At 45.5% G+C, this 16,311-nt stretch overlaps 1 protein-coding gene across 3 annotated transcripts in view; it reads right to left on the bottom strand.

Annotated features, from left to right (window-relative positions):
• SIK2 (salt inducible kinase 2) overlaps positions 1 to 16,311 on the bottom strand; it is a 113,409-nt gene that overhangs the window by 3,764 nt on the left and 93,334 nt on the right. For all 3 annotated transcript variants that reach the window (XM_047752111.1, XM_047752112.1, XM_047752113.1), the window contains exons 9-14: positions 10,852 to 11,016; positions 3,062 to 3,290; positions 2,325 to 2,609; positions 2,024 to 2,187; positions 1,179 to 1,289; positions 147 to 238 (exon numbers count right to left, since the gene is read on the bottom strand). In XM_047752111.1, coding sequence (XP_047608067.1) covers positions 147 to 238; positions 1,179 to 1,289; positions 2,024 to 2,187; positions 2,325 to 2,609; positions 3,062 to 3,290; positions 10,852 to 11,016 — 1,046 coding nt within the window. The remainder of the gene's footprint in view (positions 1 to 146; positions 239 to 1,178; positions 1,290 to 2,023; positions 2,188 to 2,324; positions 2,610 to 3,061; positions 3,291 to 10,851; positions 11,017 to 16,311) is intronic.

Genomic DNA, 16,311 nt, shown 5'->3' with positions numbered 1-16,311 from the left:
TGCTGGCCTAGACTCCATGGGCAGCGGAAATCTGTGTCTTGAAACCTGTTTTCCTGGTAGAGACAAATGCTAGGGGAAAGGACAGCATACCCAGCTTAAATCCGCCACAAAGAAAGTGGCTTCTTTGGCCAAAGACTCTCTCTTACCTGTGTTCTTGCAGCTGCTGTTCAAGGCTCCGTGGTGCTTCTTTACAATAAAGCTGACAGGTGTTCTGGGTTTTTGACAGAAGGCTGGGCTTCTGGAAGGGCAGAAAAATACAAGTCTGACATGGTGTTATGTAGGATGCAGTCATTAGACTGTACTTCTGCCTGGGGACGAAGCCAGGCAAGTCCTCTGGACTCTGCACAAGGTGCAGGGACTGACGCTTGCTGAGACCCTGCGGCTCCAGAGCTCTGGGTCAGCAGGCCTGGCTGCCTCTCCTCTGACCTGCTTTGGTTTTCTGTCTCTATATTTTCTTTTCTTTTTTTGTCTTTTTAGGGCAGTGCCTGTGGCATATGGAGGTTCCCAGGCTAAGGGTCGAATTGGAGCTGTAGCCGCCAGCCTACACCACAGCCACAGCAACGCAGGATCCAAGCCCCGTCTGTGACCTAAGCCAGTTGTCTGTGACAACTCTGGATCCTTAATCCACTGATTGAGGCCAGGGATGGAACCTGCGTTCTCATGGATACTAGTCAGGTTTCTGCTGAGCCACGATGGGAACTCCTGGTTTTCTGTCTCTAAACGTCCTCTGGGATGATGAGAAGAGTGGAGTTAGATCCATAGCAACATAACACCTGCTGAGTGGACAAGTGATTCATCTATGTTGCATCATTTTAAGATTTGCAGGTACCAGGAGAGAGCTGACAGTACATTTTTGCTGACTTGAGTGTTCTATTTTATTTATTATTCTTTAAGAGGCATAACACAGAAGCTAGGAAGCCAGGATTCCCTCTCCTGCTGATCAGTGGCAGTATCCTTTTCTGGGGTCTGAGAACCAATCTTTTTTAGTTGCCAATACAGAGCATACGGTTAAGTCTGAACATGCTTCTAGAAACCACGAGTGCAGAGTCAGGCCTACCTGCCTATAAAGAATTAAGCAGCTACTCTACAAAAATACCCAGCAAAACAGGTTCCTGCTGTGTAGAAAGGCAGATTCCAGATGAACAGGTGAGCTGGGGCGATGAGGGGGAGGGTCCCACCTGGAGCCTGTGCTGCAGGTACTGGGCTTCCAGGCTGGGCCTCGGGGAGAGCTGGGGGTGCACGCTGCCTGGGAGCACCGACATGCTCTTCTGCTGCGGGGAAGCTTCCTCCTGGGGATCAAGGATGAAAATGCTTTCAATTTCCCACGTGGGAGAGAGGCTCAAATCTCAGTTTAAGCGCCTTGGCAAATGCCCAAGAGGAACTCCAACTCCGTTTAGACATAATACTCAAGGCTTTTTACATGACTAGTTTGCTGAGGATGAATCACTTTGTAGAAAATGTATAATATACGTGCATTAGCTGCAGTAAGTGGTTAGCTAGGCAGTGCTGGAGCCAAGGTCCCTGATGTCACCAGAAGGTTATTACCTTTATGTGGGCATCAAATGCTATAATATCTCTGATGTACTGAAGATGGGCTCAAATGTATTAGAAAAGCAGCAATATTTTTGGTATTTTTAGCATAAATAGCTCATTTATAATATTTAATGAACTAATAGCACATCAAAAATAGTTGCAACCAGTTTCTCATTTGTAGTAAGTTCTTTATTAATTTCCATGTGTGTGTGCATGAAGGGCAGGAGTTCAAGGGAGACTCAGGGTAATTCATGTAAAATCCGCCCTGTGGACAGAGCACAGCTGGAGGTGTCGGGGCCGCCGTGTGGACCGGTCTAACCCCGCCTGCTGGGGGCGGACGGCGGCAGCAGGCTCTCCAGCTGTGGGCTTTCCAAAACAACCTGTCTGCTCCAGGACTGGAGTAAACCCTCTAAATGAAATGACACACCTTCTGAATAGACTGGGGCCTCATTCTCACAGAGCCACGGTGGGCAGGGCCCAAAGCACCCACCTGAGGGCAAGTGCTGGCCAGGTCTTGGAGCTGCGGGGCAGGTGGGGCCAGGTTAGGCTCCGCCTCTGACCCCATCTGCTCATACAGCAACTGAACTTTGTTCAACTCTAGGATTCCTTTGGTTCGAGCCAGGTTCTGAAGATGTTGTCTGAATGCTACGATTCCTGAAAGAAAGAATGATGATCAGTGTAAAGAAAACACAAGGTCTTTCAGTGGCCCCAGGTGTGAAACCAACACAGAGCCAGGGCCTGTCAAGTCCCGCGGTCTGAGGGCTTTGCGAGCTGGAAGAGGAAGCGGTCACCTTGGGTGAGGGAGGTGTCCGATGCCCGGCGGCCCTCTCTGAAGCTCACTGGAGACCTGTTGTGGGCCTCGCGTTTCTGGGAGCTCAGAGCCTGCATGGCTGGGTTGGCAGGTCTCAGGCTCACGAAGGGAGACGTCATGCGGGGCGAGGGCTGGTTGGCTACCATGATGTCCTTCAGGGAGGGGTCGTCCTCAAGAAAGTGCAGGTCCCTCTGAACAGACCCCATGTCATACTCAGAGTCCACACTGTCCAGGGAGGGGTTGTCACTCATGGAGAAAATTTTTCCTTAAGAGAAAAAAACCAAAAACAAACACGAAAACACCAATAAATAGTACCTTCTTGGAACATGGACCACAAAGCATAACCAGCTTGAGTTTCCACAGCTGCAACATCCTTAATCTCCAACCAAAACATCTTTTCAGAACGTTTTTACATATCAGTTTAACCAGCTTGAATTTAGTGGGGAAACGCCTCCAGAACCTGTAAGATCTTAGCCACTGCAAAAGGGCCAGGCTCCTTGAGGAGTCATACAGCACTTGGATGAATCCCGGGAGTCAGGGGAGCCAACCCAGAGACACTCTGTCCCAGGCTCTGCTAGCTGTGGAGCAGGCCCCGTGGAACACCTGCTGCATGGGGCCCACAGAGGGACAGCCGGGGACCGCACACTCTCACCGCTGTTTCTTACACAATCAGGTGATGCTGGGAGGACGCAAGCCGGTACTCCCTGGACATCGTACCTGAACCAGGCATCATGACCAGCTGGTTGGTCACCTCCGAGAGAGTGTGCCGCCTCTGTCCGCTGCGCGTGGACTGGAAGGTGTCGAAGGCCTGACTGGGGTCTTCTTCGGCCTCTCCTTCCGTCTCCAGTCCTTCGTCGATGGAGGTCTCCATCATGTTGCTGGGCAGAGACTGGCACCCCTTCCTCACCAGGATGGGAGGCACAGGGTCCAGCAGACAGCCGTTTACCTAAACGTCAGGGTAAGAGGGCGTGAGAGGAAAACTGTCAGTTGCTGCTCTGCTGAGACATGAGAAACATCCACAAAGGCAAAAATGTCAAGACCTGTGGCAAATCAGAAATTAAGTAAAATATTAAAAATGTACATAGTTGTTACCAATGACAACATATAGATCAGAAGTTAAGGCAAGCACTTAGAGACAGAAGCCCATTATGACCCAAATTGGCACTGCCTCCCAGGTTTCTCTGAGTCATCAGTATTACAATAAACAATTTTTAAGTGGTTTTCAGATGAATGGAGGTATATTAGCTTGAGGTCTACCAGTTATTATTTGTTTTAATAAGGGAAATGAAGAGGGGGAAGATGGCTTTTACGAAAACCGAACTGCATGGCTCACAGCTAAGAAAAGAGTAGTCACCAGTACTCTAATTTTTCAACCACAAAACATCCTGGAAGGCTCAGGACATACTTTTATGTTCATAATTTCAGTACCTGCACATTTGATTTCGTCTTTAATTGGTTCTATGTGCCCGAGGAATGGAAAAAGGAATTCTTTAAAGACAGACATGCCACAGAAAGGAGCGAAAAAACCAAAAAACCAAATGGCAAACAGCCACAGCCTTCCATTATAGAATAGCAAGTGATTCCCAGGCCCCAGTTCCAGCAGAGGTTAACGCGCACCAGCGCATGAATTCTCTCTCCTCCAGCAACACACACACCAGCGACGGGTCCTGTCCCGCGGGATGAGCTCCGCACGGTGCTGAGCGAGCACTCTGCCTTCCTGTGCAGTTGCCAAGCAAACCACCTCACGGCGGGCAGAAACAGCACACAAAAGGGAGTTGTGGTTGCGAGTTCTCCTGGCTGGTAAAAGCCCCAGTGAGGAGGCAATTATTTACCTCATTACCTTAACTATTCCCCCGCGGAAACCAATCCAGTTTTCTCCTATGAATAGCTGCTCAGGAGCAGCCAGGCATAAGAGGCTGAGTTCCCAGCAGTACTTTCACCTGGAATACACTGGGCAGAGCTATTGTTTCCTTTGGAAGCCAGAGAAGCTCATGTATGGGAGAGGTGACGTGGGACATCCCTGTGCCAGACACAGGAAACTTTCCTCTTATGGCAACCAGCGTGCGGGCCTTTTATTTGGAGAGGGGGACTCGGGTGACTCAGATCTTTGTTTGCTTGGGGGAGGGGACAGTTATTCCATAAAAACAGCCCTTCCTTGGACAAGGTGGCCAATGCACCACAGGGCTTTCAAGCAACAAGTGGTCATTTAAAAAGGAAGGGTGGCAGATGCCGCGTTCCCAGACCAAGACCAGTCTTCCCCATGGCCGCACTGGAGAACAAAGACTCTGAAACCTGGCCGGCAGCTCTTATGCGCCCCTTGACCCTTCCCCAGCTAAGTGTTCCTTTTTTGAGTTGAAAGTTTTCTTGTAGGAAAAAGTGGTGGTTTGGGAACTTAACATTCATGCCTCTACATTCCTTGGCTGTCTACTGATATAATTTTCTAAGACTAGCCAAGGACACTTTAGAAATGAAGAAAGCAACAGAGAAAAGACTGTTATCAAGTAAATATCTGCTGAGCACCCTCCCATTTTACAGCCTATGTCAACTTTTTATCAGGGATTTCTTACAGGATAGCCTTACAACCATCTTCCTTTTTTCCTTAAAAAGCCGCTTTTTTGAGTACTAAAAACCTTGCAGTCCTCCAAACTTATGATTTTTCTGCTTTATGCATTTATCTCATCTAGACTATGAGAAGAATTACGTCTTTCTTTTTAAAACATTCTTTTTTTTTTTTTTTTTTTTTACTAACTTACAGTTGATTTACAATGTTGTGCTTATCTTTCGTTTGAAAAGGCCTGCTAAATTCAGTTTCCCCTGGGACAGGTAGATAACAATGATCGGGTTTCTGATGAGGCTTGCTGACTAAATCAGAAACTACCGCGGTGGCCCTTTCACAGTTAAGAGGTATGCCCAGAAAGCTGCCCTGGGGTCCATTCGCAGCTGACAGGTGTGGACACTTCCAGCTCTCAGGGCATTCCCTAAGCAGGTGATGACCATGCCCCCTCCTGCCAACTGAGCCAGGGACTTGTTATAACAAATTAAACTCGAGGATTTTGTGACTGAAATGCTGGGCCGCCCTACTTTAGTGACCTAAGCTGCTGGTAATGAGACTTTTGCCCCAGGAAACAATCTAGGCTGTGTACTAGAGGACTTCAATATATAATGTGGGTGAAATGTACATTGTTTAATACTTCGTTTTTGCCTTTTCTTAAAGCTCAGTCGATCTCTTCACTTCTGACAAGAGACCACATATGCAGTAGATAGCAGACAAGCAGGAGACAGACTCTCAGAAACTCTGCCACTAACTAATAACACCCCGGAACTGACCACAAGTACACGACTCTAACGCAGGAGACCGGCAGACTGTTATGGACTGAACGTTTGTGTCTCCTCTTAAATTCATATATTGAAGCCCTAACCCCAGTGTGGCTGTATTTGGAGATGGCATCACTCAAGAAAAGTGATTAGATCAGGTCAGAAGGGTGGGGCCCTGATCCTGCAGGATTGGCGTCCTTATATGGAGAGACACTGGACAGCCCTCTGTACACGGGAGCACCAAGGACAGGCCCTGCGAGGATGTGAGAAGGTGGCCCTCTACCTGCCGGGAAGAGTCTTCACCAGAAATCATACTGGTCACAACCTTGATACTGAACTTCTAGCCTCAGGAACTGTTTGTAAATAAATTTCTGTTGTCTAAGCTCCCCAGTCTGTGGCTTTTTGTTTGGCAGCCTGAGCTGAGTCATTTCAGCAGACTAATGCACAGTACTAGACAGTGAGCCTGGAGGCTGAGAATAGGCCTTATTTAATTTGTATCCCAAGTGTCTGGCAAGTTTGGCAGATATTGAAGTGGCACAAACCTCAGCTCCATCACTTATTAGGCAAGTTGCTTAACTTCTATAAAGCTCAATTTTTTGGTTTCACTTGTAAAATGGGAGTAAAGTTGTTTGGAAGGATTAACTGAACACACATATTATCATTATTTCTTGACCAAAGAGAATGCTTTAACAATGAAGTTTTTAAAAGCATGAGAATAAAAAATTTTATTGTATTTTACCATCTTGAGGCAATTTAAAATAGTCAGGTGAGGAAGAAAAAAACTGGATAACCCCAGTTCTAGAAATTTATCCTGAGGAAATAATCAAAGGTATAGTCAAAAATTTATACACAAGGATATTCACCTGAAGCATATACAAGGAAGCAAAAAAGTTAAAGTACCTGATGTCCCAAGATAGGAGAGTAGTTAAATGAGGGTACATCTAGTACAATATATTAGGCAGTTGTTAAATATAACTCCTGCTTTCAAAGATTCCATGGCATGGGAAAAATGCTCATGATGTTATATTATGTAAAAAAGCTAGGTACAAAATTACATGTAATAGAACACAATTTTGTTTTAACAAGTCTCCCTATGTACTGAGTCACCCTATTCTCATCCACCCACCTATCCATCCATCCACCCACCCATCCATCCATCTATACCTACACTGAGAAACATACCAAAGCGGGTCTACCTTTGGACAGGGGGATTATGGATAAATTAATTTTTTTCTTTATCCCTCTCTGAATTTTGGTTTGCTCTTTTTTAGTTATAAATTTAAAAATTCAAATTCAGATGTTAAAGTGCAATTTCTCCCCTTTACAAAGTCTTAGAGGTTAACATTATTACGAATTATTTTATTTTTTATTTTTGTCTTTTTAGGGCTGCACTTGAGGCATATGGAGGTTCCCAGGCTAGGGGTTGAATGGGAGCTGCAGCCGCTGGTCTACACCACAGCCACGGCGACACCAGATCCGAGCCGCGTCTGTGACATACAACACATCTCACGGCAACACCAGATCCTTAACCCACTGAGCGAGGCCAGGGATGGAACCTGTGTCCTCATGGATACTAGTCAGATTCGTTTCCACTGAGCCGTGATGGGAACTCCAAGAGTTTTTGATGAATGTTTTTTTCAGACCTTCTCTTATGCATACTACTTTTATAACTTAAAAAAGGTGTTTTCTAAAGCATCAATAGACTTGGAACAGCTCTACAACACTTGCACTGCACTGTCTTTTTTCTTTTTGTAAAATTTACTTATTTTTATTAAAGTATAGTTGTTTTAGCGTTGTGTCAATGTCTGCTGTACAGCACAGTGACTCAGTCATACATACATATGTTCTTTCTCTCATAGTATCTTCCATTATGTTCTATCCCAAGAGACTGGCTATATAGTTCCCTGTGCCATACAGTATACACTTGCATTTTCATAGTTTCATTTCACAGTTCCCTTCCGCTCTCCAGCTATGAAGATGGTTAACTTGGAAAATCCTTTAATTATAATCTCTAACAAAATGTTAAAAATGACTAAAGTGTCTTTGTGTGTGTGTGTGTGTAAAGTCCATTATTCTCAAAAGATAAAGACTGACCCCATGGGACTTGCACCTGACCCCCAGGCAGGCTCTGTGCCATCTGGGGGTCTCAGTTACTGCTCACATTTGGGTGACTGACTCAGAAAGATGCTACTTTTTGGAGCAATCCCAAACCAGTGTTTCAGTGCAGACTCTCTGAGGGATTTTTTTTTTTTTGGGTTGTTGTTGTTGTTGTTGCTATTTCTTGGGCCGCTCCCTCGGCACATGGAGGTTCCCAGGCTAGGGGTTGAATCGGAGCTGTAGCCACCGGCCTACGCCAGAGCCACAGCAACGCGGGATCCGAGCCGCGTCTGCAACCTACACCACAGATCACGGCAACGCCGGATGGTTAACCCACTGAGCAAGGGCAGGGACCGAACCCGCAACCTCATGGTTCCTAGTCGGATTCGTTAACCACTGCGCCACGACGGGAACTTCTCTCTGAGGGATTTTACTGACAGTTTTAAGTTTGAAGACTTCTGGGAGGGAAGGAGAGGTGAAACCTCTGAGGGGCACAATAGCTGCCGCCAGTTGAGAGTAGAAATGGCTGGGCAACACGTGTAGTTAGGCAGCATCTCTTAGGAGACAACCAACAGGCGTTACAATAAATGCATATGAAGCAACAGCAACAACAAAGGGCCAGTGTCTCTGACAGTTTTGTGTGCCTGCATTTATTTATGGGCCCCAGAGAAAGAGGTGCTAGGAAGGGAAGAGGCACAAATAGTACTGCTGACATACATGAAACAGTCCACAAATAAGGCCAGTGGATGTCTATGGCCTGGCTGAATGCCAGGGTGGGTGGCTAGTTCCAGCGTGGCATTGCTCTTGCTACAAATGCAAATACACCATCTAGCTTCTGTCTGTATCTTTTACAAAATCATTCATTTCCTGTCTGTTTCCTAGTTACGGTAACAATCACAAGCTTTAAAAATAGCTTGCCCTATATAATACGGCAGACAGTGCCCAATCTGTGTTTTGGGCCTGATGCCCTCACAGCCAAGCTTTTAGCAGCAGACTGCATTTTAATTTTTTCAAGGGAATTAGATTTTAAAAATAAATGAATGATGTTGCCCCAATTTATGTCTAAATTTCTGGGTGAGAATGTGATAGCAGTTTATGAGGTTATTGAACACACTAGGCAACCACAGGCAGAGGCAACAGACTGTCCACAGAAGTGGCCTCATTCTCAGGGACAGGGACGCAAACTCCTCCTGGTCAGTGACTGGGCTTTACACCTGCTTATGGCAGCCTAGCCTCAAGCTGCTTTGACTGAGCTCTAGCTAAAGTCACCGCTTAACTTCTGAATCAGCTCTGCCTCCAGAGCTTCCTGCTTCTGAAAATGGCATTCACCTTCCCAAGCATCTGCGCTCAAAAAAACCCAAACCCCCCCCCAAAAAACCACTGTTATTGGTTTGGATTTCTTTTCTCCCAACCCTAATAGTCTGTCGGGTTTATCTGTGCAATCTCATCCCTGAACCCCTCCAGGCTCAATTCTGAAGCAAACCATGGATCGCAGAACTTCCTTTTCAAAACATCTTCAATTGTTTCCTCCTACCCTGGAGAAGTCCGTCTAGAAAAACTTCCCTTGAGAAGGCTGAAACGCGTCCCCACGCTGAGAACCCGGCCATGCAAGGCTGCTAAGCTAATCATCTTTATTTGTACGCCTCCCTTCCTGGGCTCTCTTCCTCAGACTCGCAGGGCTCCTGCTCTGATTGGAATGGACCTGAGTTTTCCTGATGCCTGCGGCTACACAGGCCTTTCTCTCCACTGGGACATCACACCTAGTTCCCCTCCACCCCGGTTCTGCCCACCTCTCCCTTCCCAGCTCTGATAGTGAACCGAAAGGCATTCCTGCTCAAACAGGCCAAAAGCACCCCCACCCCCCCACCACCTAGTCTTGCAGCACTTTGATTTTTCTCTCCTTAAGGGACCAAGTATGTCTGATCAACTCAGCACCTGGCACACTGTCCTTAGTTATGCATCATGTCTCTTCTGCTAGACCACAAACTTTGAGGCAGAATTAATGTCTGGGTCATCTTTTTGTTACTTAAAGAGGCTAAAGAGACAGGAAACCAGTATTTATAATCTGTCTAGAACCTCACAGGTACTCTCAATTAATCATCACAACAGCCTCACAAAGGTGGTATCCTCATTTTACACAAAAGATGGAGGTTCAAAGAAGTTAGTCACTTTGCCCAGGTTCACACAAAGCTGGTGAAAACAGTCTATTTTAAACCTACTCTAAGACCTGCCCACTAATATGATCCTCCGTGTATCACTCATATCACTAAGCACATAAAACACAAATTAGAAGTGAGATGTCTCTTCCACATACTAAAAGCCAACTTGATGCAGCTCACCAGAATAAACTTATCTCCTTTAACTATGTTCAGACTGGACCAGAAAAAGACCTTTAACTGACCAAAAAGATGGCCCATCGTTCTGCAGCTGCAGCGCAGGCAGCAGCAGAGCAGCCATGGTAACAAAGGTCAAAGCCCAATTCAGCACAGTGGTTATATTCCTTTTTTTTTGTCTTTTTTTTTTTTGTCTTTTTGCCATTTCTTGGGCTGCTCCCGCAGCATATGGAAGTTCCCAGGCCAGGGGTGAATCGGAGCTGTAGCTGCCAGCCTACGCCAGAGCCACGGCAGCACGGGATCCGAGCCGTGTCTGCGACCTACACCACAGCTCATGGCAATGCTGGATCCTTAACCCACTGAGCAAGGGCAGGGATCGAACCTGCAACCTCATGGTTCCTAGTTGGATTCGTTAACCACTGCGCCACGACGGGAATTCCTGGGTATATTTCTGTTTGCAAAATTACAAGTGGTTTTAAAAAAAAATCCAAAACCTATGAAGGATCTAGAACTCGAGAGCAGGAACTCAAGTTAAAGGAAAGTGAAAAAAGAAGGAATTCTGGAAAGTACACCTGCGGTCTGACAAGTTGGAGACGAGCTGAGTTGAGCCCTGGTACTGTTCTCAGGCCTTCTGCACAAAAACAACACTTGAGTGACTTGAGGAAATGACCAAGCTCCGCTAAGCCTAAGGACAGCATCTCTAGACCAAGTTCAAGCCTCCAGCCAACCTGCCAGCTCGGCATCGCTCAAACACATCTGTACCTTTGGCGTGTCCACGCACTCTTCCTCCATGAAGGCTGCTTCCGCCTGACAGCCTGAGGCTGGAAACGCAAAGGCGTCCACGTTGGATGCCGGTGGGAGGAGGGCAGATCGCATCAGTCGCACGTTTGGCGAGTGCACGGTCACTGGGAGCCCCACAGTTTGTGCCTGCAAATAGGGCAAGAGCAGAACGTTTGGGCACATTAGTTCTTGCTATATAAATTACAAAGCTCTGTAAATAAAATAATTCTTTCTGGGGCAACTAAAGAGCGATCTGCTGAAACTCTGGACAAGATGTGATGAAGTACAGGTGTTGACGTGAGCAGTCTCCACAGGCAGTTATTCTGAGACGGGCCGGGCTGCACAGAATTTCGCTCCCATTCCATGATGACGCATGTCACTTTCACAGAGATGACAAGAAAGCCGTCTTTATAAGGAATCTAAGGAGGCTTTTTTTTTTTTTCCAGTCCTATAAACATATATTGTCTATATTCTTAAAAAATTACCCTGGAAAGATTCAAAGAACAGAAAAGCCCCTGTCTCTAGGAGCTCAAAACTGGACCAGAGATAGATATGCACACCACTAACTGTAATACAGAGGACACTGCAGTAGGGTATCTATCTGCATCTGTTTTTGTTTTTGTTTTTTTGGTGGGGTATGAGGCGAGATGTGTATATTTTGTGGAAAGGGTATGTGTGAAGAGGAAGAGAGAAGCAGCAGCTACTTGGAGGGGATAGGAACATCCTTCTTTAAAGGAGACACAGACTGAACACAGCCTGCTTGTCCAGTGGAAACAGAGATGTTTATTGCTGAGCAAGTTATATTCCTGAAGTCAACCTACTATAGAAAGTCCTTTCTTCATGTCTTCTTTGTTAAAAACTCCAGGTAAACAAGTATTACAAACTCAAAAAATCATTTAAGGAGTTCCTTTGTGGTGCAGCGGGTTAAGGATCTGGCATCGTCACTGCAGTGGCTCGGGCCACTGCTGTGATGCGGGTTCGATCCTGGGCTCAGGAACTTACATATGCCGCAGGTGCAGCCAAAAAAGCAAGTCATTTAAAAGAGAATCTTCTTTACGACAATTGGTAAGGACTGATTTTAAAGATGAAACTGTTGGCTAATCCTTTCCTCCCCAACTCTTCCAAACTAGCAGAATAATTTATTAGATGCCTTTTGAACATAACAGACACTGCAAAATACCTGAGGGAACAATCATCATACCAGTTACTAAAAGGCAGAGAAATGGCCTTTATTTTTTCTGCCATTATCACTTCAAGGGATATTGGATGGTGAGTGTTAAGTTCAAACAAATGACCTGGGATTGATTCCTGCCTCCATCACTTACTGTGTGAACTTAATCAGCTCACCTAACCTCTCTGAATCTTATTTTCTTCACCTCAAAAAAAGAGTAGGAGTTCCCGTCGTGGCGCAGTGGTTAACGAATCCGACTAGGAACCATGAGGTTGCGGGTTCAGTCCCTGCCCTTGCTCAGTGGGTTAACGATCCGGCGTTGCCGTGAGCTGTGGTGTAGGTTGCAGACGTGGCTCGGATCCCGAGTTGCTGTGGCTCTGGTGTAGGCAGTGGCTCCAGCTCTGATTCGACCCCTAGCCTGGGAACCCCCATATGCTGCGGGAGAGGCCCAAGAAATAGCAAAAAGACAAAAAAAAAAAAAAGGGTAAAAGGGTATAATATCTACTTCACAGTAAAATTAGGATTGTAAAAGGCAACATGTAAAGTCCTTCACTGGGTAATGTTAATTTCTCCTTTCTCTTTTCTTTTTTGTCTTGTTGTTGTTGTTGTTATTGTTGTTGCTATTTCTTGGGCCACTCCCGCGGCATATGGAGGTTCCCAGGCCAGGGGTTGAATCGGAGCTGTAGCCACATGCCTACGCCAGAGCCACAGCAAGGAGGGATCCGAGCCACGTCTGCGACCTACACCACAGCTCACGGCAACGCCAGATCGTTAACCCACTGAGCAAGGGCAGGGACCGAACCGGCAACCTCATGGTTCCTAGTCGGATTCGTTAACCACTGCGCCACGACGGGAACTCCCTTTTCTCTTTTCTTAAGTCTTAAAATGATCACAATAATTTGATCATTACTGATCTAACTAGGAATTAGACTGTAAAATGATAAAATGAATACATAGTGTTGTTCTAATACTATCTAACTGTTCTCAGTTTAAATTTCAGGTTGATGGTTTTCAGGGATGGGGGCATATGTTAGAAATATACTTTACATCTGATTATACTGTGAATATATTTACAATATGCTTTATATTCCAACATTAACATCATTAGCTATATTGCATGAGATAAAGAATAAAACAGCAATAGCAAAGTGTTGCTATTATATGGATGGTAAAAACAGAAAGAAAATGTATACTATTCTGAGCATGACAAAGAAACAGCTTTTCTTTTCTTTTTTCTTTTTTTTGGCTGTCCCCATGGCATGTGGAACTTCCCAGGCCAGGGTTCAAACTCGCACCATAGCACTGGCCCAAGCCACAGCAGTGATAATGCTGGACCCTCAACTACTAGGCCACCAGGGAATTCCAGAAATGGCTTTCCTTATATCATCATTTCTCAGGCCTAAATCCTCAGCCACTTCTGAGACCAAACTTTTTTTTTCCTTTCAAGTATTAGTCATTTACGTTAACTTTTTTTTTTTTTTTTTTTGGTCTTTTTAAGGGCCACACCTGCAGCATATGGAGGTTCCCAGGCTAGGGGTCCAATCGGAGCTGTAGCTGCTGGCCTATACCACAGCCACAGCAACGCCAGATCCAAGCAGTGTCTTCAACCTTCAGCACAGCTCATGGCAACGCTGGATCCTTAACCCACTGAGTAAGGTCAGGGATCGAACCTGAGTCCCCATGGATACCAGTCAGGTTTGTTAACCACTAAAGCCATGACGGGAATTCCTAAGTTAACTTTTTTAGCCACAACGTAAAATTTAAATTTCCTAAAAAATTACATTTGATACATTCTTCTTACTCTTCTTATATCATTGGCTTTTCAATCAAAGGATAAAGCTGAACTCTGATTTCTGTTTCCCATATTTATTGGACTGCTCCTTCTTATTAGGGCAACATTCCCTGTGGATCCTGCACTGATGAGATACCGACATGATAATACCAAATGTTGTTCTTCTATTCCCTGCCCTTATCAGCTGTGGCTTTTTTAAATGGCAGGACTGTGCAGAGCCAGACCAAGCAAAACACATTTTCCTCGACAACTTTCACATCCAACCTGGACCATAATAACTCACTGTGAACTTGCTAAGGACAGAGAAATAACTTTTTTTTTCCCCCTGGCTGCGCCTACAACATGAGGAAGTTCCCAGGCTAGGGAATGAATGCGTGCCATAGCAGCAACTGGAGCTACCGCAGTGACAATGCCAGATCCTTAAACCACCGAACCACCAAGGAACTCCAAGAAATAACACATTTTATTGTGACAATCACTTCATGGGAAATAGGATGATCAATTTTGGGGTCTGCTTTTTAGGACTCTTGCAATCACAAGTCTTTTTGGCACAACTTAGAGTATAAATATTTAAACCACGTGCCCTGCACTAAAGAGCTGACTAAAGAATATGTTATTTTAATAAATAGATGGTTGATTAATATCTCAAGCAAGCAGATATTACCAGTTTCTTCAAGTGGCAGGAAACAATGATCATGTCCACTAACTGTAATGACTTTTTAGATCATGTGTTTATTGTCTTGAATCTCTTCTTCTGACTTTATGCTTTTTAGCAGTACTAAAACGAAAATAACATTTTCTCCCATGGGAAAAATCTTCACTGCTCTGAAAGGAATACGCTGATTATGGTCAGGACTGTGTCTCCTGCCCAACCCCCAACCAGGTGTGGAAGCCCTAACATCCAATGTATTGGCATCTGTAGGTAGGGCCTTTAAAGAGGTGATTAGGGTTAAATGAGGGTGGGGACCTATGCGATAGGACTGGTGCCCCGCTAAGAAGAGGATGAGACAGCAGAGCTCACTTTCCCTGCATGTGCCGAGGAGAGGCTGTGTGAGGACACGGTGAGAAGACGACTGTCTACAACCAGAAGAGTCCCCCAGAACCCTGATGGCACCTTGATCCCGGACTTCCAGCCTCCAGAACTCGGAGAAAGTTTTCTGTTGTTGAAGCTGCCCAGTCTGTGGTGCTGTGTTACAGCAGCCCTAGTCAACTTTTTCTTACAGTTAGGGAGGGCAACCTCTAATCAGTAGTTAAAGAATTGGGATGAGTGTTTAATTTTTGTGTACTTACGGCTGATGAAACAATGTGGAAGGACTGTTAAAAACTAATAGTTGAGGAGTTCCCGTCATGGTGCAGTGGTTAACGAGTCCGACTAGGAACCATGAGGTTGCGGGTTCGGTCCCTGCCCTTGCTCAGTGGGTTAACAATCCGGTGTTGCCGTGAGCTGTGGTGTAGGTTGCAGACGCGGCTCGGATCCCTCCTTGCTGAGGCTCTGGCGTAGGCCGGTGGCTGCAGCTCCGATTGGACCCCTAGCCTGGGAATCTCCATATGCCGTGGGACAGCCCAAGAAATAGCAAAAAGACAAAATAAAAAACAAACAAACAAACAAAAACTAGTAGTTGAAATCTGCAAGGAAAAGGCATGACAAGGTATTTTTCTAGACAGTCATCTACAGTCAATTAGATGTAACATTTCCTGTATATTATGTGGCAAATATAAGTATGGTAAGTCTAAGATGGGAATCTCACTCTAAGCAGTAATAACGGCTTGTTTATCACTATACCATAAACTCCTCAAGGGCAGGGACTGTTTCCTGGGTACCTACGAAACCACGACGGTTGAGACGTTGCCTGGCACATAAGCGCTCTATCTGCACTGAACTGCTGATAGCAGTGGACCAATTTTATCTTGCAACAAACTTAGGAAGTAGGTATTGCTATTTCCATATTATAATCAAGGACACCAGAGCGCAGAGGTGCTGACTCACTGAAGTCACTCAGCTTGGTACGGAACCCAGGGTCTGCCTGACTCCACAGTTCATGTGATCTCTGCATGGGGTCTTGTCATTTCCCGGATTCCTTGTTGCTTCTCAAATAACAAGTGAACTGCCATTTTTTTAAAAAGATAGGAGAACATCAAATAATTCATGGTTGAAGGATCTACTCTACAATTTTAAGATATTTATACTCATAAAAAGAAAAATCTACTTTTTTTTTTTTTGGTCTTTTTGCTTTTTAGGGCCACAGTGGCATATGGAGGTTCCCAGGCTAGGGGTCTAATGGGAGCTGTAGATGCTGGCCTACACCACAGCCACAGCAACACGGGATCTGAGACGCATCTGTGACCTACACCACAGCTCAAGGCAACGCCGGATCCTTAACCCACTGAGTGAGGCCAGGGATTGAACCCTCATCCTCATGGATTGTAGTCAGGTTTGTTAACCACTGAGCCATGACAGGAATGCCAAGAAATCTATTTT

Source organism: Phacochoerus africanus, chromosome 11 (genome assembly GCF_016906955.1).
Source record: "Phacochoerus africanus isolate WHEZ1 chromosome 11, ROS_Pafr_v1, whole genome shotgun sequence".
NCBI classification, from domain to species: domain Eukaryota; kingdom Metazoa; phylum Chordata; class Mammalia; order Artiodactyla; family Suidae; genus Phacochoerus; species Phacochoerus africanus.
The sequence above is the reverse complement of the archived record's forward strand: the minus strand, read 5'-3'. Positions and strand labels throughout refer to the sequence as shown.